The sequence below is a fragment of the Gopherus flavomarginatus genome, chromosome 14 (genome assembly GCF_025201925.1).
Source record: "Gopherus flavomarginatus isolate rGopFla2 chromosome 14, rGopFla2.mat.asm, whole genome shotgun sequence".
Taxonomy (NCBI): domain Eukaryota; kingdom Metazoa; phylum Chordata; order Testudines; family Testudinidae; genus Gopherus; species Gopherus flavomarginatus.
In genome coordinates, this window is record NC_066630.1 from 1231785 (window position 1) to 1259127 (window position 27343).

At 45.0% G+C, this 27343-nt stretch overlaps 1 protein-coding gene across 7 annotated transcripts in view; it reads right to left on the reverse strand.

Annotated features, from left to right (window-relative positions):
- ZFHX3 (zinc finger homeobox 3) overlaps nucleotides 1–27343 on the reverse strand; it is a 301533-nt gene that overhangs the window by 47524 nt on the left and 226666 nt on the right. For 6 of the 7 annotated variants that reach the window (XM_050922216.1, XM_050922217.1, XM_050922210.1 and 3 more), the window contains one exon: nucleotides 14500–14607. The exons of the other annotated variant lie outside the window; for it this stretch is intronic. In XM_050922216.1, coding sequence (XP_050778173.1) covers nucleotides 14500–14607 — 108 coding nt within the window. The remainder of the gene's footprint in view (nucleotides 1–14499; nucleotides 14608–27343) is intronic. 7 annotated transcript variants of the gene reach the window in all.

The window sequence follows — 27343 nt, forward strand, 5'->3', positions numbered from 1 at the left end:
AGGCATGTGCCTAGGGGCGCCAGCATTCTGGGGGTGCCTAAAAATGCAATGTTTGCTGCTCCCGGGTCCCAGCAGGGGGCGGGGCAGGGCCGGCTGAGGGGCATTCGGCCCCACGCAGCACTGCTGGGTGCTCCTACCATCAGGGAAGGTGAAGCAGGACCCTGTGGCAGGGGAAGAGCTCAGCAGTCCAATGCAGGCCCTGCCAGGCAAGTGCGACTTGAGGGAGCCCAGCCTGGGCAGGCCTTGCTCCTGCTCCTGCTCCAGCCTGGCTGATCGCGCCATGCCTGAGGGGCCAGAGCGATCAGCCTGGCAGACACAGTCATCTCCGGTCTTGGGAAGGTCTGTGCGTGTTGGGGTGCCAGGCAGTGGGGTCTCTGTGTGGGGCTGTGGGCAGTGGCGGGTCTGTGGGCGGGGGGCGCTGGGTAATGGTGTGCAAGGTGCTGTACTGTTGTGGTGGGGTCTGTGACCGAGGGGTGTGTGCGTGCTGAAGATGCTGTGCCTAGGGGCATATAAGGTGTAAATCTGGCCCTGTCCCCTTGCACTGACTGATAATTAGGTCTCCAGCATGGTTTGGGGAGGGACTCTCTGGGCTCTATCAACTTTCACTTCAACCCTTTAACTACTATTAGTTGAGTGCAACAGGCATCTAGTGATTCTTCTCCTGCGATGTTTGTGGCAGGAAGCGTCCCTATAGGATAAAAACTCCCCTTCCTAGATTTATTATCTGACAGTTTAACCACCTGTTTCATATACATTAAATGTAAAAATATACATGCAGGAGATGGATGTTCTCATGGGTACAATGTGTACAAGGTAACCGTAATTAAACACAAAAGTCTGTGTTAAAGTCTAAACAAATGTTTTATTTATCCAAGTCTCCCTATTGTGCCCTGCTATTGCCACATCCCTAGTATCTACGGTATGAGACATTAGGTTGGCCTGAGGCTCCCCAGGGAAGCTCAGGATGAACATTCCCAGAATTTGGTGGTCGAAATCAGACTTATCACCATGATCTTCCTGACACCTCCTGTCGGTAACGAGGAACATAAAAACAGAACTAGTCCTTTATTGACAACGTAAGTTTCTGGTTTTCACTCAGTGGAATGAACTGTGATTGACACATTGCAGGAGACATTCAGTGAGCAGGGACTGGCTTTGAGAGGGTTACTTGTGACATTAGATAAGACGTCACATTAAACTCCCACTGAATTATCAGAACTATTTTTTGGAAAAAGCTTCTGTGCTTAGAATCTACTGAGGTCTCTTCTCTGAGAAACATGCAGGAGAACTTATCTGTGTAACTTCTGGTGAGTGTTATTGTGAGTTGTGTATGAAAGTCAAACACTGCACAGTGACAAGGGAAAATAGAAATGCTGTCGCACAGTAAGTGATTCCAGCCATTACTGAGAATGTGCCACAGTCACTTTTCCAAGGTAAAGAATTCAAATGCTTTACAGTTTTGTACACAAAGAACTAAGGACCTACTTAATTTTGTCAAAAAGAAACCCCTATCTCTCTCAAACCTTATGGCTAACATGTGGGAAAAACAATCTTTGGAAATTTCCAACAATATGATCTCCTCTTCCACAGGAATAAGATTTGGTGTAATCCACGGCAGACTAGAGTAATTAACTCAGGAAATCCTGGGTTCTTGTATTTTGGCAATGCTGCTGATTCACACATCTTGGGAAGTCACCTGCATTTTCAGAGGTGGTCTTTAATTTTGGGAGCCCAGCTTCAGACAACAGAGGCTTGTTTTCACAGGTGATGAGTGCTGGCTGTTCTCTGAAGTCAGCTGGCACTGTGGATGCTTGGCTGCTCTGAATATCAGACCGTGGGTGTTTGAAGCACCCTAAATTAGTGCACCCTGGGCTGTTATGGCAGTTCTGCAACACCTGCAGCTACTAAGCTGTCTAACGAGCGTAGCCAGCTTCTGGAGCCATAGGCCTGTCTCTACGCCAGCCCTTGGTGAATAGGGGGATCCTCTGGTAACACAGGAGCTGCCCCCATTAACCTTCCTGCTATTGCTGGTGCATGGCCAGGTGTGGCTGGGGCATCCCTGGGTTTTGGTGACCTCTGTCTTCCATAATGGCTCCCTGGAGCCACAGGCAGTCAGCACAAGATATAGCAACATTTCAGACCACTAACTTCAGCTGAGGAACCATCCCGGCAAAGGATAGTTTAAATTCAGTTTGCTTCCTTCCCCTGATCTGGCTTGCCAGCCTTAACCTCTCTAGCATGGATACTTGTTTACTCCATAGGAGGGATGTGAAGATGAATTGGCTGTTTTCAGTGTTGTCAAAATGTATGCCACAAGAGACTGCTAAGGAGTATTTTTAAAGATAAAATTCGCATTTCGGCTATCAACACTGAGACCAAGTTACTGCTAATTGGCACCCACCCAAACCTACGGTATGTCAGATCTAAGTACACGAATGATCTTAGGATTAGCCATCATGGAACTAGTGATGGGACAGTGTCACAGAGCAGGGAGTTAAAAACTCCTTTACATTCTGGAGAAAGGGAGCATGCAAACCGCATCACTCTTGAGCACACCCAATGATTAACTGTAAAGCTTCAAAACAGACTTAGAAAAGAATGTGTATTAATTACCACATCACACACAGTCTGTCTGACCTACTCATCTGTTACAGAGTAGACTAGGATAAACATCCCGAAAAAAAGAAGTGTTGAAAACCTTGTATTTCACTTTCCTCCAAATCACTGCTCATCCAACTCACATACCCCCGTGCCACAATTAGGGGCCAAGGAGAGATTCTGCTCGCAGACCAGGGCTCTGCTCAAGAAAACAAATGAAAATGTGATAAAATGTCCTGAGCAGGAGGTAATGTGTGCATGGATTTGCTCATCTCAAGGTTTAAAGAACTAAAGAGGTTAGAAGAATATACCTTTCCACAGACAGAGAAGACATATATCTCACACCCATACCTGAAAGCAGTATGGCTGCAAGGCATTCTACCCTCCTGAAGCATTTCTGAGAGGCTACTTCTTCAGTGCTTATGCCAGACAACACCTGCTTTGCAGCATGGGGGGGATTCCCTCTCTCTATTTTAAAGGGGGGGATGCTACCCAGAAGTGACACTCATCCTTTTCTTTGCTAACCCCAGAGGTTAACACAGCAAGGGACCCAAAGAGCTGACTATGCTTGAGCCTTGTGGAAAGGCCAAAGGCAGCCGCCACCCCCTACCTTTCAACCATCAGACTCTCTTAGCTAAAGTACCACTGACAGCCCCTTCATCTAAACTTCCATCTCCCGACCCAGCAACATAATGGAGGAGCCAATTAAATGATTATTAATTCATGCTGCTTTCCGTAAGCCAGAGGTTCTCATCTCCCTGCATTCCGTAAACCAGCTTGCCACCTGCCCCACAAATTTATAGCAGGGTTTTTGCTACCTTGATTATGAAAATACTCTTCATACCAGCTCAGCAGCCAGTCTCGGCTACACTTTCAGCCCCACTAGAACGCTATTTTCGCTGCCTGATAGAAACTACAATTACCCAGTGGGGTTGCTGATTCCCACAGGCCTTTCTCCACAGTGACAGGTTCTTCAGACCTTTTCCTCAAATTTTTCCTGGAACAACCATATGGGACCCTACATACTGAAATTTTGTACCAAACTCTAACCCCCGAGTTAAATCTGGCTGCCTCTTGTAGAGGATTTTGTAGCGGGAGCTCCACATGGCCGTTTTACTCATTCAGTAGAAAGGTATCCTTGGAGTCCCTGTTGGTTCTGTCTGGAGAGCCCATGCTTGGAGAAGTGACAGGATTCTGTCATCCCTTTTCATTCCCCTATGTCAGAAGGCCTTCACCCTCCTATCTTTCTCAGAGTGGATGAGTGGTGAGGCAGCATTCTTACACTGGGGAGTGTTCACTGGAGCACACAGAGAAACATTTTTGGAATCCTGCAGACTTTGGTATCAAGTTTCAGGCAGCTCTCTCTATCGTACATTTGTTATTCCAGCAGGAACATACCAGTTATATTAATATAATAGGAATAAATACAAGTCAATAATTCCATTGAGGGATTCTAGTGACATAATAAACCATGAGACTAGAGCTTAAGCCTCACTGAAATGGAATTTCCTTGTCTAATATTGCTGCACTACTGCATGTTTGTTCCTTTTTGTGTTAATAACGTATGGTTAGAATGTTTCTTTCTGAAACGCTGTCTGTTTACATTCCCTATTCCCCAAAGGTCCCATTCATCCTAATGGGACGTTGTAGCCATACTAATAGGACTGAGTATCGCCTGTTGCTCTACTGGATTTTTTCAAACCCACATTTGATGAATAATAGGATCATACAGTAGATAAAATTAAATACACAGAGATATTTGCAAGTGCACTTTCGCACACAGACCTTTGTCTATCTTTTAAAAGTGTGACCCTGAAAAGGGTCAAAGGGATTTATTTTTCTAGCTTTGAGTTATACGTTTCATTCTGCAGTGAGTCTGAATAGCTGAACTGTTATTAAATATTTACCTTACCGCAGCACCCAGAAGCCCCAAACAGGATAAGGGGCTGTTCTCCTACACGAACAAACACACAGATGTGGTCCCTGCACCAATGAGCTTACAATATAAAACGACAAGCAAGACACAAAAGGTAGGAGACAAGAAGACAATTATATATACGTTTTGTAGTGACATCAATAATTTCTATCATCTTTCCCCAGCTTCCCTTCAGACCAGCCGTTAAGGGTTGGCTGATTTCCTGTGGGCTTCGCAACAGGAAAAGCCCTGCAGACTATGCTCTACGAAGGTGACACAGTAGGGAGGAATATGTGATGAGCAGACAAGTGAGTGGTCAAAGCAGCTGTAGCTGGCAGACCAGACTGGGACAGGATGCAATGTCACAAGAGACCAGAGCAGAGAAATAACACTAGCAGAGTTATGAAGGGTCTTGATGGTCAAGATAAGAAGCTTGAAATTGATACAGGGGGATCCAGCAGAAGGATTCAACTACAGGAGTTACATGGTCAGAGCAATGGGCCAGGACAACAACATGAAGTTAACAAGAAGTTTAAGTTGGTGCAGCAGGGTGGCTTGCCTCTTTAAGGGCTAGAGGCCAGGGCTCAGCCACACCTGTTTACTGTGGAGAGTTAGAAGGGCTCTTGCAGAGAGTACCCTGAGATCAGCAGAGTGGCCCCCGCCAGGAAGGCTTGGGAGTGGCCTGCTAAAGCAGGGAAGCCCCTGAGATACCCTGAGTGTAGGGCCTGAAGAAAGTCACTGACCCGAAAGCCAGCTCTGAGAAGGAAAGCTGGGGACTCCTCCCACAAGAGGAGAGAAAGACTGAACTGGGAGTGTGGCCTAAAGGGCCAACGTGTGTCAGGACTAAATAAACTGGACCTCAGAAGAAGAGCGTTCGATTACCTTTGGACTGTGCTGTGGAGTAAGTCCAATATTTTCTACCTTTCTAATCTGGGCAGTACTGTCCCATATCTTTAGAGCATATTATTACTGGGATGTACATGAAATCACCAGGTCATTGTTTTGCAATGCACAAGTCATGCATACAGGGACAACCCCTAATGTTGTACCTTTTCTTCCTAGCATAATCTTTAGTATTAAAGACCATGGGCACTGCTGGGGGACAATCTTGGTTGCTTTTTTTGGGAGAGGTTTACCAAATGAGTGGTTGAAAGGACTGCAGCATTTGGATTTCAATAGTTTGCTGATACTCAGTCTCATCGTATCTTAGTTGAAAAATGAACTAAAATGGCTAAGGTACAAAAACTCATTTGGACTGAAAACTGGACCAAAGACCATAGAAAAAGTTTAAGGCTAAAAGGCAGTTTTGTGCAGTGCAGAAGTGTCCACTGAGGAGTACAGGATCTTTTTTGGGTTCTGTCATTTCTAGCCTGGATGAGGCAGCAAACAGCATGGCTATGCAGCACATCACAGAACTGGCAAGAGCTGTAAATAGCAGTGAGGACATAAAATGAATAGAAAAAGACCTGTAGAGGTTAGAGACATGGACAGAACAGCCACGAGAGTCTATTTTTTAAACTGCTGCTAATGCATCTAGGAGGAAATAATCGACCAATGAGACTGAGTACGAAAAAGAATTAGGAGTGTCGAAGACTAGGTCATACCAGCATTATAGCTGTTCCCCTGCTGAGGGATCCAGTTATAATAAAGATGTCCTGTAAAACAGATAAAACACAGTTTAATCTTGCAATGTAGACAGGCTTAAACTGTTTTAATCACATTCTCATTGGGTACTATAGCCCTGCAACATAGGTGAGTTTTAGCCAAACTACAAGACTAATCTGTGTTTAAAGGACATTGAGCGGGGGACTTCTATGTTCTACCTGGTCTGCTTTCACGGTAGCAAGTGCAGAATAGGACTTTGGGGTTATAATGGATGGCAAAGTAGATAGGTGTTTACAATGTAATACGACACCAGAAGGCCATGGCATTGTGGGCTGCATGCAGAAATGCTCCTCTCTACAGAGCCCTCTTGTGATGGCACTGGGAATGCTACAGTCTGTTCTGAGTACTAGATTGGCTGAAAGATACTGATAAACTGAGGAAGTTCAGAGACGAGCAACAAAGCTGTGCAGGGGGCTGGAGGGGCTGACTGGAGGGAAAGACTAGCAATGCTAAATCCATGGGGCTTGACTAACAGACTCCCCAGGAAATGGGAGAAAGCATCTGTCTCCAAGGAGAAGGAGGGTTCTACACAGCGCGGGAGAGAGGAGTTACTGAGGCTGGGACAGGAGGTGTAACAAGATGGAATGGGAAGAGCAAATTCATGCAAAGACCTCCCTGGCACTGAGCCGTCCCAGGCTGAGTCTCCCAAGGGGAGGCGGAAGGAGTCTCAGCGCAAGGGACACTGCAAAGTAGGGCAGACAAAGCACTAGACAACGCCGCCCTGTAGCAACAACTGAGTCCAGTGCTGGGGCCCTAATGCTCCTCCCCATCTCTGCCTTCTATGACTGTAAGATTCAGCAACAAGACCTTCCAGAGCATTGTCCTGGGCCAGAGAACAGCGTCCCCAGCAGCACGTTGACCATATTTCCTTTATACGAATAATATACAGGCAAGTACAGTCAGACCTTGGAGATGGCGTCCTAGCTTAGAGATGAGCCATCAACGCTTTGCCAGCAAAGCCTCCGGGGGAGTTTTTGCAAGACACCAAGACACATGCATAGGCTCAAAACTCCCATGGGCTTTCAATGGGAGTTGGGTGCCTCAGTGCCCTCTTGTGCCTTGGAAGTCTGCTCCTGGTCTCTTGAGACTGAAGAGCAATTACACTGAGCTGCACGATCCCCCTATTTGTGCATCCCGCAGTTCGAAAGAAGCAGGGATCCAGAACTGCTCTAAATATGTCCTCCTGCCTTTGCCTCTCCTTTCCTCTTCCCACCTGATTTCTCCGCTTCCTTTACTCTCATGTCACCCAATATCCCAGACAGTAAGTGCCCACCAAATCTACAGATATTAAAAAAAGGCACGGGGGAGGGGTGGTAATAGATTTCTGCCAGGATGTGCCTGACATGTTTTTTTCAATTTCAGTAATTAGAAAGGCAGTGGACCTGTAGGAATTATTCATAAACTGCAGGAGCTGTGCAGTATACGTTTATGTTAAACATGTCAAATCCGATTGAAATCATGCCTGCCAGCCCCATACTCCATAAACACACTTTTCTGCAACAATTTCCCAGCTCTCAGCAGCCCATTAATACCTCCTTTAATAGCAATTACCACAGATTCAAATAAGGGATGCTCCATTGCACTAACTGCTCAGGGTTAGGTGAGCATCATGAATTAAAAAAAAAATAATAATTTTTTTTTCAAAGCCCTTCAGGCTAGTCCTCCAGAAATATTTCATTTCAATCTATATTTAAGTAGTGATTTAAAAAAACAAAAAAACACTGATGTACTGAAGTCCATACAACTGATAACATTAATAAAGTCTTTCATATAGCAGGGTCACTTGAGGTTGAGATGTTCTCTGACATTTTATCAACATTATATATTTCATGTTTAAAAATAATAAAACAAAATTCTTTAAATCCTGAATTGGTTTCCCTGGATATGACTCAGGACTCTTGGTGGAAACCAATGTGTCAGATATTAAACATTTACATCTAGCATTCATTCATATTTTCATGATTTGAAAATATGGTCAGGCAACAATTGCGGTTTTTTGCTTGTTTGTGATGAATCTGAAGTTAATCATGAAAACATGGATTTATTCTTTGCTCAGAGGCTGAGATTTGAGAATTGCCATTCTTCTTTGGCACTAAAATTGGAAGAGCTCGAACATAAAGACAGATAGGTAGGAAGGACCTTCAGGACCACTCATGCTGCATCTCTTGAAATGCACAAGCTATTTAATCCTACTACTGTAATGAAAATGAAAAGCAAACAAGCCCAATCCAGGAACAGGAAACATTAGCAATGTGCTTCTAAACCAATAAATAATTGATTTTAAAAAAGCACAAACATTCTGAACTCCTGTGAAAAGCTAGTGACTGTTCAGAGCCATTGGCCATGCTCTGGGGTCTGCCATGCATACAAAGCATTTGGACTAGTGAGTGTAAAAAATGAGAGAGCTTTTTTGTGCAACATAATGAAAACCCATTTGTAATTTCATTGTGGCCCATTTTATGATTTTGCTTTTTGCCAAACCTTCTAGAAATGGCTGGATTAACATCAAAATATGCAAAAATTCTAAATTTTGATTTGAAAACTGATCATTATGCACAAAAGATGCTGATTTTTTGGGGGGCGCGGGGGAGAATGTTACTTGAACACAGGACATTTTTATTCAAGAATAATCTGTTCTATTTACGAATTTTAAAAAAAGAAAATTTCACAGACTTGTTTTGAAACTGGAAAATTTTTATAAATTTGCAATGAAATAGGGAAACCTAAAGGGCTGAGTCTTTTCCTTTTCATTGCAAATATCTTTCAAAGATTTCATTCTGGCACACCATGCTGAGTGGTTGAAGAAGGCCAACTGCAGTGTTGACTGACCACTGACATTTTTCACTCTGCTCCAGCAATAAAGCTAATAATGGTTATAAGTTACAGAGCAGCTGTTCAGCAGAGGATCTCACAGTGCTTTACTAAGGTGGGTAATTATTCATTCTAGAGGTGGGAAACTGAGGCACAGAATGGTTAAGTAAATTCTGAAGGGTCACATAATGAGTCAGTGGAGGTTCTATTCTCTCCCTCCGCCTCTAAAGCTCTTTCTACTCCCTCCTTTCTCAATCACCGTGGCTACCACCACCATACTCTCTGTCATTCAGGCCTGAAACTTAGGCATCATCTCCTCTAAGTCTTCACATTTAGGCTGTATCTAAATCTTGCCAATTCTAAGATACCACCCCTTCGTATCTATTCATAGAGCTACAAAATTTCATCCAAGCTGTCATTATCTCATCTCGATGCAACATCCTTCTCTCTGGCCTTGAGAATGCAGTCTTGCTCTGCTCATAACCAGAACACAGCTACGAAGGTCATTTTCCTAGCCCACTGCTTTGACCATGTCATTCCTCTATTTGCATCCCTCCACTTGCTCCCTCTTCCCTATAGCATCAAACATTAGCTACTTATTTTCAGTTTCACGGCCCTTCATTACCTAAACCCTACCCAACATATCATCTCTCACTCGTTATTAAAAGGTGGACGCCTGCCTTGGATCAGATGATGATGTCAGCCTGCCTTGTCCACTTGTTAAATTTTTAAACATGCACCTTCACTCTTTTGCTGCCCTTCATGCTTAGAAGAAGTTCCTTTTAAACATCTGGGAAGCAATGTCCTTATCATCTTTCAGATCCCTCCTCTAAACAATATTGTCTCAGCAAAAGGAATGAGATGTGCTTGTGGCACCTCAGAGACTAACAAATGTATTTGGGCATAAGCTTTCGTGAGCTAAAACCCACTTCATCAGATGCATGCAGTGGAAAATAAAATAGGAGGATATATATACACAGAGAACATGAAAAAATGGGTGTTGCCATACCAACTATAATGAGAGTAATCAATTAAGGTGGACTATTATCAGCAGGAGGAAAAAAAAACTTTTGTAGTGATAAACAGGATGGCCCATTTCAAACAGTTGACAAAAAGATGTGAGTAACAGAAAGGGAAAAAATTAGCATGGGGAAGCAGTTTTTACTTTGTGTAATGACCCATCCACTCCCAGTCTTTATTCAAACCTAATTTAATGGTGTCCAGTTTGTAAATTAATTCCAGTTCTGCAGTTTCTCACTAGCAACCACACACCACACAACAAAAACACTAACCCAGGAACCTATCCCTGCAACAAAGCCTGTTGCCAACTCTGTCCACATATCTATTCAAGGGACACCATCATAGGACCTAATCACATCAGCCACGCCATCCAGGGCTCGTTCACCTGCACATCTACCAATGTGATATATTCCATCATGTGCAAGCAATGCCCCCCGCCATGTACATTGGCCAAACCAGACAGTGTCTATGCAAAAGAATACATGGACACAAATCAGACGTCAAGAATTATAACATTTAAAAACCAGTCGGAGAACACTTCAACCTCCCTACAGACCTAAAAGTTGCAATTCTCCAACAAAAAACCCTTCAAAAAACATACTCCATTGAGAAACTGCAGAGCTGGAATTAATTTGCAAACTGGACACCATTAAATTAGGTTTGAACAAAGACTGGGAGTGGATGGGTCATTACACAAAGTAAAAACTATTTCCCCATGCTAATTTTCCCCTACTGTTACTCACACCTTTTTGTCAACTGTTTGAAATGGGCCATCCTGTTTATCACTACAAACTTTTTTTTTCCCTCCTGCTGATAATAGTCCACCTTAATTGATTACTCATTATAGCTGGTATGGCAACACCCATTTTTTCATGTTCTCTGTGTATATATATCCTCCTATTTTATTTTCCACTGCATGCATCTGATGAAGTGGGTTTTAGCTCACGAAAGCTTATGCCCAAATACATTTGTTAGTCTCTAAGGTGCCACAAGGACTCCTTGTTGTTTTTGCTGGTACAGACTAACACAGCTACCACTCGGATTATTGTCTCATTGTTTCCTTGTAATCCCCCATCCATCTGTTGTCTCCTGTCTTATACTTAGACTGTAAGCTCATTGGAGCAGGGACTGTGTTTGTACAGTGGCTAGCTCAGTGGGTGCTGTGCATAACTACAGCTCTTAGGTGCTACCGTAATGCAAATAAACAAACATCATCAGGAACAGAAGCAGAGTCTCTTGACTTTCAGTCAAAAGCCCTGTTCACTGGCTCACGTGAGTGCTTGAACCTGCATTTCCCCCTTGCCCTGATCTTTCATTATCTTCAAGGGGATTCTGGAAGCAGAATGGACTCAACTGTAAGATTACAATTGCTCTGTATACCTACAAAGACAAGGTGGGCTACGCAATATCTGTTACTGGACTTGCTTCAGTTGGTGAGAGGAACAAGCTTTCGAGCCACACAGAGCTCACTCACCTTGTCCCGCTAATATCCGGGACAACATGGCTACAATCACATTGCTATGCTGCTCCAGTAAGAAAAGGTTTCGGTGTTTCTCTGGTTTGAAATAATGTGGGGTATTTTTATTATATGACAGAAATTAGGGCCCCAGTTCAACAAGGCACTTAAGCACGTGCTTAAATCCCACTAAACTCAGTGTCCCTGACCTTGCTACAGACTCTGGCCAGGGCAAGTCCAGTGCACCATTGGCTTCCTGGGGCTCTGTGGAAGCGCAGGGACCTGCCTATGTGGAGCCAGTTATAGCAGTGAGGCCTAATACCCAACAGTTTATTTCCCTTTAGATAATTTTTACACTAAGCAAAGATTAGAGGTGCTATAAATTGGTTTGAGTATTTCTTGTTTACATGGCACTTACATCAAAGATGGGCTAGGAATTTCACAGGAAAATGATAATACAAGGAGCTTGCCTGAAATGTCCAAGTCCAACATTGAGATTTTGTGGGTGAAAAAAAAAAAGGTTTTACAAAACTAAGAACTTATGTGAAAAAATTAAAATATATCACTGAAAACAATCTGAAAATTTAAAAACCTTCTCCTGCAGTGCTACGCATACCAGCGTGCCAGCACTGTGAGATAATTTGGAATACATTAACATTTACAAATAGTTCAAATAATCCTTTCAATGTGCTTCCCTTGCATTTGTTGACACTGAACTTCATTCATCTTCAATCTTGCTGCCCATTCACTCCGGTTGATGATGGTTAATTATTTGTATTGTGGTCGTGTTTGGGGGCTCCAACCAGTGGACAGGGTCCCATTGTACTACTCTTTGTACAAATACTTAGCAAAAGGATGGTCCCTGCTCCAGCGATCTTACGGTTTAAGTAGGTCCTGTCTGAAGTTCCTCACAGTCTTCTCTAGCTTACCTAACTTTCTGCCATCAGCACACTTGCCACCTGACCTTTGGCCCCATTTTCCTGTTATCAGTAAATCAGACAACACTGTCTTATTATGGAACTTGGGATCACTTCACTGTTAACCTTTTGCCATGGTGAAAGCTAAACGTTTATTTCTTTTTTGTTGTATCTTAGTCAGTTTCTAATCCATGCCAGACTTTTACCTCTCTCCCTGGAGATATGCAGCCTCGTGGGAGGAGCTTTGGAAAAGGACTGTCGTCAGTGGGTCTCCTTCAGGCACCATTTTGTTCAAGCTGAGGGAGACGAAGGAGGAGGACTGCGTAGAACGGATTCACAAACATTTCTGCATGCTCGTTGAGGCTTGTCTAGACTTGGAAAATGAGTCGTAACGTGTTAAAACAAAACCTATTTTCCCAGTCTTGACGTGCCCTTTGAAAGTGAAAGAATCAAAATCTTCCTGGAGGTGAAAGCAGGGATCATAATGCCCAACCCCGGTAAGACTGCATGCACTGCAGAGACCTGTGGCCTTCAGCTGTGGTTGACTGAGAAGCAGCTGTAAACAGGATGGGAACTATACTGGAGACGGCAGCCTGTGGAAGAGCTGTGCGCTCTCCCCCTCTCTCTGTGCTGGCCACGAAAGACAGAGTCAATGGGGCCAAACATCTGTGTTTCTGTCTAGCTACCTTGTGGAAGGGGAACATTTTAGATCGGCAGCATAAACAACCCTAAGGGGGAATTGCTGGGTTCCTCTCTCTTTGCCAGGACAGAGTGCCAGAACTCCTCAGACTTGGATGCTGGGAAATCAGAATCCCTCTTAATTCCCCTACCTGCAAGTAACCAGAACTGGTCAGCACAACCATGCTGCCAAGCGGAACTGCTACCTGCCTGTGACTCTATTCCTGGGAGTGAAAGTGACCCTCAAACTGCTTATTTCTCCATTTCTAATGAGCAGGGATTTTCCAAAGAGAGAGTTTTTTCACTTCTCACAAGTAAAAACATAGTGTATTTTCAATCGTGTTGTCAAAATTTTGTACAACTCTAGCAAAAAGTAAAAAAAGCAGTAAGTCTAGATAATACCTTGTCCTGCCATGAGTGCCGGGGACTGGACTAGATGACCTCTTGAAGTCCCTTCCAGTCCTATGATTCTGTGATTCTATGAAATAGCCTGATGGCAGGCTCTTCGGGGCAGGGGGAGTCTCACTGTTATGTTTGCACAGTGCACATCCACAACACAGCTGCAGCTGGTCCGAGTCAGCTGACGGGCTCACAGGCTCAGGCTGTGGGGCTATAGAACTGCAGTGTAGATGTTGGGCGTAGGCTGCAGCCCAAGCTCTGGGAGCCCATGAGGGGAGAGAAGCTCAGAGCCTGGACTCCAGCCTGAGCCTGAACATCTGGACTACAATTTATAGCCCCACAGCCTGAGCCTTGTGAGCCTGTCAGCTGACTTGGGCCAGCCAAGGGTCTTTTACTGCAGTGTAGACATGCCCAGGTGACACTGCAATACAAATAGGAAATGGTGAGAAAACCAACTAACCTTCTGTCAGTCTCACTAACAAAGTGTTAGCAACAGGAGAGCTGTGAGCATGACTTTTCATGCCGTGTTGATGGTGTCACCTGAATAGACTTTTAAAGCAAAGCAACAGTTTGCTTTGCCTGTAACTTTCTGCTGCCCACCATCGTGTCTTTCCTGCTAATTTGCAGAATGACCACACAACTCAGGACTTGCCATTTTCGTGACCTCCTTTCCCATCATGCCATGTCTCTAGAAAATACTTTGCGATAGAGACTCTCTCATAACTGTTTGTAAAGCCCAGCACACTTTTGGGCACTGAATTAGTAACTTCAGGCAGGAGGAGGAGGCTGGAAGGGCACACATTTTCAGTAAAAACATGAACTAACGAGCAAGTTGAATAGATGGAAGTTGAAATATCTGATTGAAAATTTTATGGAGTTTGTAAGTTCCTCTTCAAATAAAATCAAATGGAAGAAATATGAAGGCCCAGATTTACAGAGCTGAACAAGGCATCAGCTGAAGTGCCCTTACAAGCCACTCCGACCATCTATCTATCCTCAAGGCTAGCTGGACTTGGGGTAGAAATGGAAGCAAAACCCACCTGTCCATTTGTTCTGGTCCTTGTCACCGCCACTCTCTTGCTCTTTAGTTGGCTCTTCTGGATCAGCAGGTGTCTCATTCAGCCCTTCCACATCTTCAACCACCTCTTCTAAAATGTAAGAAGTAAAGAGGGGGAAAATAAAAGCAGGAGTAGAGAAAGGAGTGAGTCTCTCACTCAAAGAGCTCAGCAGCAGCTAATTTTGTGGTGTCTGTATAGAACCCAGCTCCCAGTGGTTCCGATTCCCCTCTTCCAGGACTACTTTGTGATAGGAACTGCCCAAAGGACCTGGCTAAACTGACAGATGATGGGTTGAGTTCCTTCACATTCATGAACTAGGATTGCTTGGTTATTTTCTATGATGTCTGAGGGTCCTCAGAACCTACAGTGCTAGTAGTTTCTTGCATGGTCAGTTCAAGCTACTCTGCTGATGACCAATCTCAGATAGATTTCCACCTACCCACATTTCAGACTGCAAGCATCGAACTGTTTGGGACATTTCAAGAAACAAACACCCTCAGTCTCAAGGCTAGATGTAATTTCAATAGAGCTCAAACAAAGACCAGTGAAATTCTAGAAACAGGAAAAGGAGTGCTGTTCTCACTGCTTCACTTTCAGGGATGTCCTGTTCTCCTTAACTGGGAAGATTCTTTGTTTGGCAGACAGGAATGTGCACCTACGACACACCTGGCATAATTTACTTTGAAGTTTTAACATTTCCAGTCCTGGATGTGGCTGGAACTTTTCTGCCAACAACCTGACCTTTGTATATCCCACAAGATCCCATAAAGTGGGAATTACTCACATTTAGCCAATATTAATCACCACAGAGAAAAACATATAAGGACTATTACCAGGAACAGTCACTTCTCTAGACAACAGGCTGCAGCACTTCACATGGTGAAAAGAAACATGCTGCCTGAGTGAAGGAGAAATTTAAGAAAAGCGAGAGTCCCTGAGGAAATGTACCATTTGGGGAAGTGAACTGAGGACTCTGACCCTCCTATGTAGTTCACAACTACTGACAAAATTCCAGCAGGACCATTTACTAGTCAAAAATGATCTCCAAGTCTAAAGAGAATTCCTTTTAAGTTGTACAACCCTCTCCTATCCGCGCACATATAACCCGAGAAGAGGAAATTGCTGAAACAAACTGGAGGATATGGAAATACATGCACCATCTTTTCTAGGTCCAGCCATGCTTGGCCATCTTGCTTTTATTTATTCAGACTTTCAACAAGATTATCCAAAAACTGGATCATAAAGTTAGTCTTTAAATGGTGAAATATTTCTTAAAGCAACACAGTTCAATTAGTTCTAGCCAAGCTCCCTTGTTCTCTACAAATATACTTACCTGCACATACACAGCCCATCCGATACTATGGCGATGGGAGCCATAAAAGCAGGTATTAACTCACAACAGAGGACTCCAGCAAAAGAACTCTAAGCACTGTCAGGCCCACGCTGAATATGAAATAACTGGGACTTCAGACAGAAGTCTGAAACTGTCCCCAGCTCACAGAATCCAAACAAGCTAGTGAGAAATAGCAATCTTTCCAATGGCTTTAGCAAAGAGGAACAGACTCACTAAAGCTTTGTCTACACTACACATCTTTTAGTAACATGGCTGTGTCAACACAACCCTGTCACTAAAAGTCAGGCACTGTAGCTTCTGTTTGTTGGCACTTTTGCTGACAAAATACAGCGCTCCTGCTGACAATCCGTTGTTTATACTGACACTTGCCATGGCAAAACTTGTGGGGGAGGGGGGCGGCGGGGGGTTGCACCTCTGAGTGACACACACGAATAATTAGTTTGCAGCAAGCTGGAGTGTGAAGCTTGCTGCAGACTAGCTGTCTGTATGGACCCTACTGATGCATATTAGGAGTTCATTAATGTGCTTTGATCTAGTCCTCTTTGACACAGTAGGGTCCACAAGAACACTTGGCCTGTGGCAGGCTATGCAGGACAGATTCACATCGTTCTTTGTGGTGAACTAAATGTTAATGTAGACAACCTTTACCACCAATAGAAAAGGGAATAATCTGTGACATTGGATTGAGGGGACGAGAAGCAAATATGCTTTTTTTGCATTTCTAACCATTTATTTTTTCCAGGCAATCAAAAGAGAGAGTGAATGTTGGTAGGACTATTAGGTTCATTAAGGAGGAGCTCTAGTAAGGAGTCTGATGGGTGAGTTCACAGCACCACCTCTGGTAAAAGGTGGGTCAGTCACTAGGGCCTGAGGATCACTTGCCCTGTAACTGAAGGTTACCACAGGGAAAAAGCCACCATCCAAGCAACATAAGCTTACAGGAATAGAATGGCTCGTGCAGCTTTCACCAGCTCTATCAGGAGTACATTAGTAGCCACTTGCAAAGGGGGCTTTGTAACAAGGGGTTTCAAAATTGACTCTGGCAAGGGGCTGCAAGTACCGGGGTTGACTTTGGCCTGACTGCCCCACACTGTGAACTTTCTCCACTTGGTGCTCTAGGTGCTGCTGCTTGAACACAAGCCATTTGCTTGAAGGTACAATTTTCAAAAACTTCTATATGACTTGGCCCAAGTTCTATCGACTTCCAGTGGAGACCAGGCTCATAAGTGACTATGGCTCTTTTGAAAAGAGGAATGAGGTACTTTTGAAAATGCTACCTGCAAGGCCTATGGATAGAATGGGTAGCACGTGATGTCTAACAGAGGGTGTGGCTCAATCTACACCACTACCACTGCTCTGCAGGTCAAAATTCTTTAGAGCTGCGAGAGTTGCAGGCGTCTTGTTCTGGGAAGCTCAGACTCCCAGGGTGAGATGTCTAGTGGATGGTATCCTTCGACAAAGACATTTTTCAGTAATATGCAGAAAATTACAATACTACAAATGATTGATGCAGAAACGGTCTCCTTGTGGGCTGAGCAGCAGGGAGTTTGCTGGAGGGAAGAACTGTGGAATTAACATTTCGATTCATAGTTAGGAACTGAAATTCCTTAATTCCCCTCACTTCAGGGAAAAACAGAGAAAAATTCATCTCTTTGTTACTGCCTAAGAGAAGCGGTAAGCCAAGGTGTGGAGAAAGTTTTTGTTTAACTGGGGAAGCAAGGATAAAAAGCAGGAGTTAAAAAGTTAACTGATTTTATGGTCTTCGTTAAAAAAAAATTTGAATATCAAGTCTTCGCTCTTTTTCTGTCCCAAATTAATGTTCACCATAGTGACTGGTTCCGAGACACCCCAGTGATACACAGACTAGAACTGCTTAACTAGACAGACAAGGAAGTAGCCTATGATCCTCCTGATAAAATAAAATGTGCACTTCCTCTCAGCTCCTCAAAGCACTTTAACAAGGTGGGCAAAGCATCCCCAGCCCCATTTCACAGAACAGAAAACTGAGGCACAGACAAGGTTAGTGACTTGCTCAAGGTTAAATAGGGGGGCCAGTGACAGCCAGAAATATAAACCTTGGTCTCCCATCTCTAAGTCCTCTGCTCCAGCCAACAGACAAAATACACATTTCCCTTATTTCTGAAAGAGGAAAGAGAAATGTACTAAAAAACTAAAGCCTTCCTCAGCTACAATGAAGCTGCAACATCCTCCGTAGCTAACAAAGATAAGCCTGAAGTGCTAGAGCCTTCATGCAATTCCACCTGAGACCTAGAGGTGTCACCATCTGCATGGAGAGGAAGAAGGGGTAGCCGGTCGCTGGATTCAGACACTGTCTGGGCTGCCTAAACTGAGCATGTGGAAATAATACATGTCTTCAAGTGAACTGTCTGGTTCTGGGGAAATAAAATAGGACATTCATAAGAGGTTACACCATCTGTCTTTATACCATCATCATCAACAACAAGGGGGAAAAAGAGCTCTTTAAATGGATGAAAACCCAGGCGGACAGTAACCGGGAAAATGTGAGCTATGAATACCAATAAAGGTAGAAAAATGATTAAAAAACAAGGATACAAACTGCAAATTCCTCTCCCCTGCTCAGCGCCCAGCCCCACTGACGTGAAGGCAGTTTGTTTTATTGGTCAGCTACTTAAAAAGAAAGCTACCAGACAGTAACGTGTAGTAGGAATTATCAAGCCCCTGTCACTAGAAAGCTTGCTCTTCTGAAAACCAAATCACGTCTGCTTCCTTTTGCCTCATCCAGAGCTTTCTGATCCAGGAACGGGATGAGGCTGCAGAACAAGGCCTTGTTGATGTGGAGGAGGCTGCTCTTAAGAATGGCCATGCTGGGTCAGACCAATGTTCCATCTAGCCCAGTGTCCTGTCTTCTGACAGTCGCCAATGCTAGGTGCCCCAGAGGGAGTGAAGAGAACAGGTAACCATCAAGTGAGCCATCCCCTGTTGTCCACTCCCAGCTTCTTCCTTTACCCCTTTTCTCTTGAACTCTCAAGAGCAGTAACACTGAAGGGTTTTTGATGTGTAATTTTCTTTCATTAGAATTGGCTAGAATATCCTCATGTAAGATTGTACTCATGCTATAGTCACACTTCAATGGCAAGACAGAGCTGACCCTTCTGTTGAAGTCAGCCAGACAACGGGAGAGCCCTGCAGCTGAGGGGAATGCTCACCCTCCTCTAGGGCAAGAATGTCCAGTGCCAAACCCCTAAAGATAGCCTGATCCTCTGATTAGTTAGGGGCAAAAGCCCCTGTAAAAACAACAAAGGCGCTTGTGTTACCTTATACTAGCAAGTACTTGCCATACTTGGTGCCCATTCCCATCCACTGCTTTCACTTGTTCAGGACTTTCTGATGCACCTAAAGTTTGAGCAAAAGCTCACTGGTCACTTTGTGCCTGCAGCACCCCTCTAAATTTTTCCACTTGAGAAAAAACAAAAACAAACCAACACTTGTCCTCTTTTCCCCTAGGCTTATAACTGAAAGCCAGCTTGACTTCGAGCCTTCAGTCATGGCCATGCAGATCCCCGAGAGAAGATTACGTCTTTGCTGAGTGTCTGAAGAGTCAGTAACATTCTAAGCTGGAGACATCTGCTCAGCTTGTTAGTCCAATTAAGTCCCACTCACTTTGTGACCAGGGCGCATGCACCCTAAGCAGGAGACACATGGATGCTATGCTGCGTGGGGAAGCTCACCTGCAGCACTGCGTTCGGGAACCTCTGCACCCTCTGTATGTCTGAGAGAAGCTCTATGCTGGTTCTCTCATTTACAGGAACAGAGCAGGGTGTGCTGAATCCAGGATGACAGAGCCACCTCAGCGAGTGCTGTTTAATCTGTAGTCTGGGGCCTTAACAAATAGCATTGAGGGGTTGTAGCTGCTATTCCTGTGCATTAGCTGGAGTAGAGGGCACAGGGAGGGTATGGCTGTGCTGTGGCCCCAGGCTGCAAACTGGATTTCCCCAAGCCCTGCATATGTCAAGGTTTATGAAAGTTACGTGAATTTCACCCTTCCTAGGCAGAGGAACTGGGGAAGACTCGGGCTTCTGCTAAGCAATTTGCATGAGAGAGATTGAGTCTCAGTGAAACACAAACAAGAAAATCCTCACGAGCCCCAGTGCCTTAACACGACCCCCGAGCCTCCCAGTGCCTTAACACGATCCCCCGAGCCCCCAGTGCCTTAACACGATCCCCCAAGGCATCCACTGCCTTAACACGATCCCCTGAGCCCCCCACTGCCTTAACACGATCCCCCAAGGCATCCACTGCCTTAACACGACCCCCAAACCCCCCGGTGCCTTAACACAATCCTCCGAGCCCCCCAGTGCCTTAACACGATCCTCCGAGCCCCACTGTGCCTTAACACGATCCCCCGAGCCCTACTGTGCCTTAACACAATCCCCGAGGCACCCAGTGCACACTGGGTGCTATATAAATAAACATACTTAGAACAATTTTATAAATCCCTGAGAATGGGCTTATACCAAGAGCACCGTCAGGAGCTGTAATTACAGAGCGGCAGGAATGCTAGGAAATCTGCTCTTCAGAATTTTGAAATCCACCCCAGTGCAAATTCCCAGGATGGGTCTTTTTTTCCTTAGTGAATAAATCATTTTAGACAACGGTATTTCCTTTTAATCTGAAATTAATCTATTAAGGAGCAGAGGAAAAGCAGTCTGGAAAATTTAAGTATCTTCTGACCTCAGCAGAATTCTAAAAATCCCTGAGCCTAAAGTAAGTAGCGAGAATGTGCCTCTGTCCCCAAACATCGCAGAACAAAATGTATCACTTCTGCTCCTTCCAAAACCCAGACAACAAAGCTTAAAATCAGTGCAGAGAGAAGTCACCAAATCCCTACTGGAAGTGTGCCAGTCTCCTCAGCTCTCTCTTCCTCTCAGCCTTATTTCCTTAACAAACGGACATCTCTGATGCAAAAGGATGAGGGGTATTTCTTTGGGGGACATGGGGAGAAGGAACTGAAATAGAGTGTTTGCCTCCTCTCCCTCCAGCAGGCTCAAGAGCTGAGAAACATTAGCTGTCATGAACCACAATCAAATCAGGTTTGAAATATTTAGCAGTGGCTTGGAAAATGCAGTGGTGCAGCTCTGACAGGCGAGATGTGCACAGACACTCATTTTCCATTATAATGGAAATATCAAGCCTGTTCTGAATATGTATAACCCAGAAAAATGTATTGATTTTTCATTCGGCATTAAAAAAATGAAATACCCTGCAGCTGTCAAAAGCCCTTTGTTAAAAGCTCATCTTCCTGGAATGAGGTTTACCAGAAACAAGTTTTAATTGTACACAGAGCATCTTCTGTGAAACAAAAAGGATGCCTGTCACCCCCACCCCCATGGACCTGAGAGCCGGCCTACCTCTGGCAGCAGTGACACTGCCTAACTTGGCAGCAGCAGCAGGCTACAGCTATCCACTCCACGTGACAGTGCGTGTGCACGCGCTTACCATCCCTAGACTTGAAGGGAGATGTTTTCATACAGCCGTGAACATGCAATGGTGGCAGCAAGGGCAGGGAAATTTGAGATGAGAAGGTCAGGGTAGCCCTGCCCTTCCCTTCCCAAGTACACATGCACCGATGGATGCTGCAATCCAGTTAGCTCTCACAAATGAAGCAGAGTCAGGGCAGATCAGCACTCAAGGCCCTCAGCTCCCCCCAACGTGAATTATTGTCATTTTCTCTCCTTCTGGAACTTGGCCCCCACATGCCATGGATCTCAGATGGACCACAGGAGGCCAGGGCCCTCTGTGCCCATCTTGTCACCTCCGACACAGACATGTGGTATACTAGGGGCTCTATGACTCCCCAACTCAGGGTTTTTAGTGAGCTGGGGGTGGGCCTGCCCTAGTTAGCATTGGCTTTCATGCAATTGCCCCACTAATTGTGTGCATGTGGGGGGGATGATAACAATACCATGGAGAGGACTGTCCCTCTGGCCAGCTGAATGAATCCCTAGGAAGAAGCTCTAGGGGGGACTGTTGTGGGGTAGGAGCAAAGCACAGTGAAAGGCTCGGTTTGCATTCCAGGCCATCTCCCACATGCCAGGTGTGCTTTGTCCTCTGAAGTCGCAGGTCCAGAATGGAACATTTGGGCTTTGGCTAGGAGCACTGCAGGGACACCTAGATGCAGCAGGACGCATTGCTGACAATCCAGAAGGGTTCACTCTTCCCTTGGAGTGCATAATAGGGCTAATGGGGCAATGTCTTTCATATAAGCCTGAGAACCAAGCCTCTGGCTGCTTGTCATTATTAAACAGCCAACAGCATGTGAGGCAAGGGGGGGGTGTTATCCTGGGAACCTAGCCAAATCTCAACTTGGATAATAACCAAACAGCTACCTACATTCCACCTGCAGCTTCACATGATGAAGGGATTTCTAAACCACTGGTGCTAGCATTTTGTGCTGTTCAAAAGCTGCTGGGCCTCACCCCAAGGGTGGGTAATGGGATTGCTCGCTGGAGTATGGATATCATCTTAGAATCTTTCAGGATGCAAGAAAATTTTTGAATTCAAATTGTTATACACACTGACCACGCATTTCTAAGTGGCAAGTGTTTCAAGGGACTCACTTCCACACCCTGCTTTACATCAGCAAGAGAAGAGGAAATAGGGACAGATCTGTTACTGGAGCGCTCCATGGCCTGGGTGACTGCGAGCACAGATATAGGGGGCAAGTCTGTCGCTGGAGTCCTCTGGCCTTTTTATTCGTGGACTAGAGTTTCAAGCCTTCAGCCTTTGTAACCTTTGATTTGACTGTGATCAGGCATAAGTGACCAAGATTCCGCATTCAGAGAGCAGCATCCTGAGAATAATTTGACTAAGTGCTGATGACAGGGCCCACCAGAAGACAGTTCTCCACATGCCCTGAGCTGCAGATTAACTGCACATCAAGCAGACACAATTCAGCTACTTGAAAAGGTGCATAAATCCAATTTCAAGACCTTTGGCAGCAATCTCACCTCCATGTCCCAAGCATGTGGGGCGGAGTGTCAGGGTGCAATGGTCGGAGGGGGGTGCTGTACAGCAGCATAGGGGTGTGTGCTGCCAGTGTAGAGTCAGAAGCTGCTCCTAGCTGGCAGGGGAGTGCTGTGTATAGGAGGTGCCCAGATTTCTCCTGGCTTCCTCCTACAGAGGAACATGGAGGGGGGAGGCAAGCGGTGACACACAGATACTGCTCTCCCCAATGTTCCTCTGTACCCCCTTAAGGGCGTGTGTGTAGGAGGAACGAGGAGCAATACCAGGCGCTCCATACATCCAGGTCAGTTCTCCTATGTGGGTGCAGGAGGGGTGTGCAGGGGTTAGGGACGATGGAGGCACAGTGCAGGGGTGAGGGTGTGGGTGGTGCAATGGGAAGGGGCACCCAAAAGGGCGAGGGGAAATGGGGGGGCGCCATGCCCATGGGGGCCAGGGGCGCCAAAATTCAAGTTCGGCCAGGGTGCTGTTTTCCCTAAGGCTGGCCCTGCAGAGCATTGCCTGCTGTTGGAGGAGTTGGTCACATTGGAGCCGTTTCCCTCCTCGGGCACAAACATACACAAGGATGCACACCACGGCCCAAAGACATTGTGTGGTGCTTTCTTGAGTGCGTCCCTCTGCACCTGTGCTACGCAAAGGAGAAGCAGGGCCCAAGGTGATGGGAGGGATATACCAGGGGCCAGAATGTGAGGAGTGATTCATGGGGCTCAAATCTTAGAGCAATGGGCTGGTTGGAGTGATTCCTAACCATTTAGCACAGAGCCTCAGAATGTAATCAAAAATCCTTCTGTTGATCTTGGGTTAACAACTTTATTTCTGGGGCAGCCCTGGGCAAAGGGTACGTCTGTGCACAACACACTGTGCACAACACACAGCTACAAGTTAAAAGCACATAACGCCCAACTGAAAAACAGCCCCTAAAGGCCTGTACTCCAAGCTGAAGCCTCGTACCTGGCTTTCCTGCAGCAACCTAGCAAGCACGCAGGCAGAGAACACTGAAGACAGCCGGCAGGTGCAGACAAACAGGTATGTTTGTTGTTGAATACTTTGGATTTTGCCTTTTGCAGGGAGAAATGCTGACCAAAGCGGACGCTTCTGACAGGGCTGTGGGGGTCATTTTATTTTAACATATGACAAAATAGACAAGGCTTTCGACTCTCCTCTGACGTGCTTCTCACTCAAGGAAAGCAGGCTGGCATTCTTCCAGCACACATCTGCATCTCTCCCTTTTGCATTAAAACATCCTTTTAATTAGTATGATCATTATTTTCACCAATCAAATGCATCGCCTCATTTACTAAATCCAGCTAGGGGTCCCATGCCTGGAGAGCCACAAGAAATGCATGTGGTCGAAAAATGCTAGCAGCAAGAAGAGCGCTGCACAAAAAGCCATTCCACTAAAAACTTGATCATAAAATTATTTACTCCTCTGCCCGTCGATTCTGCCAACAGGCTGGAGCAACAGAGAGGGAGAGACTCCGGCATGGTTCGGGGGATAACTGGAGAAGAGACCATTTGTGTCTTTGCATGCAGTAGTGGAGAGCTTACCGCTGTTTACAGAAACAAGAAAAAACAGGAGTTTAGACAAGAATGAGAAGCTTGCCTGTTCCATAAGGCTGCAATTACTGCTAGCGAAGGAAGAGGCGGCAGTCTAACCCTCAGGAGAAATATAGCATGAGGAGGAAATTTCAGCATCTTTGCCTTTTAATTTCAGTTTGTTGTTAGAGAGTTTGGATCAATCCTGCCAACACTTACACACGTGTTTAGCTTTAAGCATGTGAGGCATCCCATTGACTTCAATGGATCTGGGCCACAGACAGCTACGTGCTGAGAATGAACGGTGAAAGAGTCTGTACTACTTTGGAAACCTACAAGTTGGACAGGAATTTAGCTCTGCAGAAAAAAAAAATCACACTAGAAAACAGTTCTGCAAAAAGAAGGCCTGTTTGCAAACTACACAAAGTCAGAAATGCTCCCATTTCAGTGTCACTCAGTGAACACCATGTGTACACAACAGGAAAAGGGCCAGTTAGTTATTTGAACTCATCATATCCTACAAAAAAGTATTTAAAACACAGGAGATGAGGCATTACATACATAACTGTCTAGAAGTAGTTGAAACAAAATGAGCCGGGATACTTATCTTCTTGGCTAGTGGTCCAGAGACAGATCTAGTGACACTGTAAAGGAAACTAATAAAAACGAGACTTTTTTTCCTTCAGTTTATTTTTGAGGGTTCATTATAAATATACCTGATTGTTTCTAAAGATACTTCTGAATAATTTAATTCCACTTTAAAAAAGAAAAAGCTCAACAATCAGTTCTCTGAGATGGCCCCAGCTTTCTTGTACACTGAATTAAGTTTGAAGTCAGTAGAATCCAACAGGGATTTGTTCCCTTGAATTTCAGCAGAACTAGAATTGTTGCTATTATTTTCACACATGAAATGCAAAAAAAGCAAAATCCCTGAACATATTTGTAGTGGAGCGTGATGGAATTGTGTTGTCATTTATGGGAAATAATGGCAAGCCTATCTCTCCCTTCTCCCTCCCCCCGCACCATTTTCCGGTCCAAATAACCATGAAAAATTACACTTCAGTGTCAGGAGGACAACAAAGGAGGGGCTTTCTCCTCGGCTTGACAGCTTTTCAGGGTTTTTTCCTTTCTTTGGACAAAATCTACCTTCTATTCTATTTCATTTGAAATGTGATCTAACAAATGCATCTTGACAAGTTCCTTTCTTTTAAATAGTATTTTGCACAGTTTAACCTAGCTCTAAACGGAATCAGCTGCAAAGGGGAATCATGCAAAATAGAAACCAGCACCAAAAGAAACAAAACAAAAGAAAGCCCCAATCCAGTTCTTTGGGTCTGGAGAAAAAGGAAAGTTCAGCCCCAGAGTGGAGACAAATGGGGGGGTTAGGAAACAAAGAGGAAAGCACTGGAAGGGAAGAAAAAGGTGAGAAGAGGCAGGGAGGGGTTATCAGAAGGAGATGGCGAGCGACTGAAAAAAGGCAATGGAGAACCTGCCAGAGGCCATGCTTTTTAGAAGATGGAGCCAAACTCCTGCAGAGGAGGGGGGCAAATTCCATTTTAAATTGTGCTGTGCGCCAGTGTACTGTTTAGGGCTCCGCACTCCCCTTGATCACACCGTGAGGTTTGTACAGAGCTGAAGAGAAGAATCTGGTCCTTATGTAGTAGCTAGACGTTGAGTTAGTCTCATTTAATCAGGCCTTTATTATCCCATTCATTGTCATTCCTCACCTCCCAGGTAGAGACCATGCAATTTCTTCCATTTCTCTTCCTTCCCCATCCTGCTTACTCTGGTTCCCTCCTCCTTCCCTGTCTGAGTGTCTCATCCCCTCTCCATTTCCTTCCCTACAGTAAACCCCAAATCTATCTGCCCCTCCGAGCTTCTCTGCCATACCTTCCCCTTTCCGTGTGCTAAAGTGATCAGCAAGTAAATGGTTCATGCTGACATTAGTGTCCTCATTAGTGATACTGATGGGGCAATTGCACACCCTGGTAATTGTTCAAGGCTGCTTGCAGGTTCAGGCAGACAGCACCATGTCAGTTACTTTTATAAAAATGAAAGCTCAGGATTCTGCAAAATCTTAATGTTGCACATGGTCTATGAATAAGTCAGGCAGGCTGAGTGCCCATGGGCTGGGTGTGACATCCCAGACTGTGGATTTAGTTATTTAAAATTATTCACTTGACTGAGGCAATGGCCAGGTGCTGAATTCTGAACGATCACAGTTCAGACTTCAACCCAAGGCTCCACTGCAACCCCTTCTCAATTCCCAGACAAACGGGGGTAAGATGGAGCTACAGATGACAACGTGTCAATAATTTAGGGTAAAATACATTCTAGAGATGTAATTATGACAAAACCAAGCATTATAAACCCAGAAAATGTAGTGTTCAGGCTAACTAGAACATGTCTGGATTTCTTTTCAAGTCTGGAAAGGCATCCCACCCCCCAGGTATACACAAATATCCTAGTTTCCCCCCTCTGCTGGGTAGAGCTGGTACAGTAGAAACTTTTGAGAAGAATTAGGATTAGCGATTATTTTTGCCATTATTTTTCATAACCCAAAGTTTCTGGCAGATCTTCTCTTTCCCAGAAACTGATGAAGAATTGTTATCTTTCAAAATGGCCCTCATCTCCCATTTTTCTAAACGAGAGAAAACCCAGAGAAGGTGGTGGCCCTCAGGAAGTGGAGAGAAACTCTCAGTATGTCTACACTACAACTGGGAGGATGCTTCCGAACACAGGCAGATACACCTGCTAGCTCTGTGGTGGCAGGGGCAAGGGCTCAGTCTAGCTGAGTACAATCCTGCTGACCCGCAGGGAACCTCCTGTGGCAGCGAGCCTGAGCTGCTGCCCGTGCCACCGCAGCCACACTGCGATTTTTAGCTCACCAGCATGACTAGAACTAGTGCACATCTGTCTACCTGTGCTGGAAGC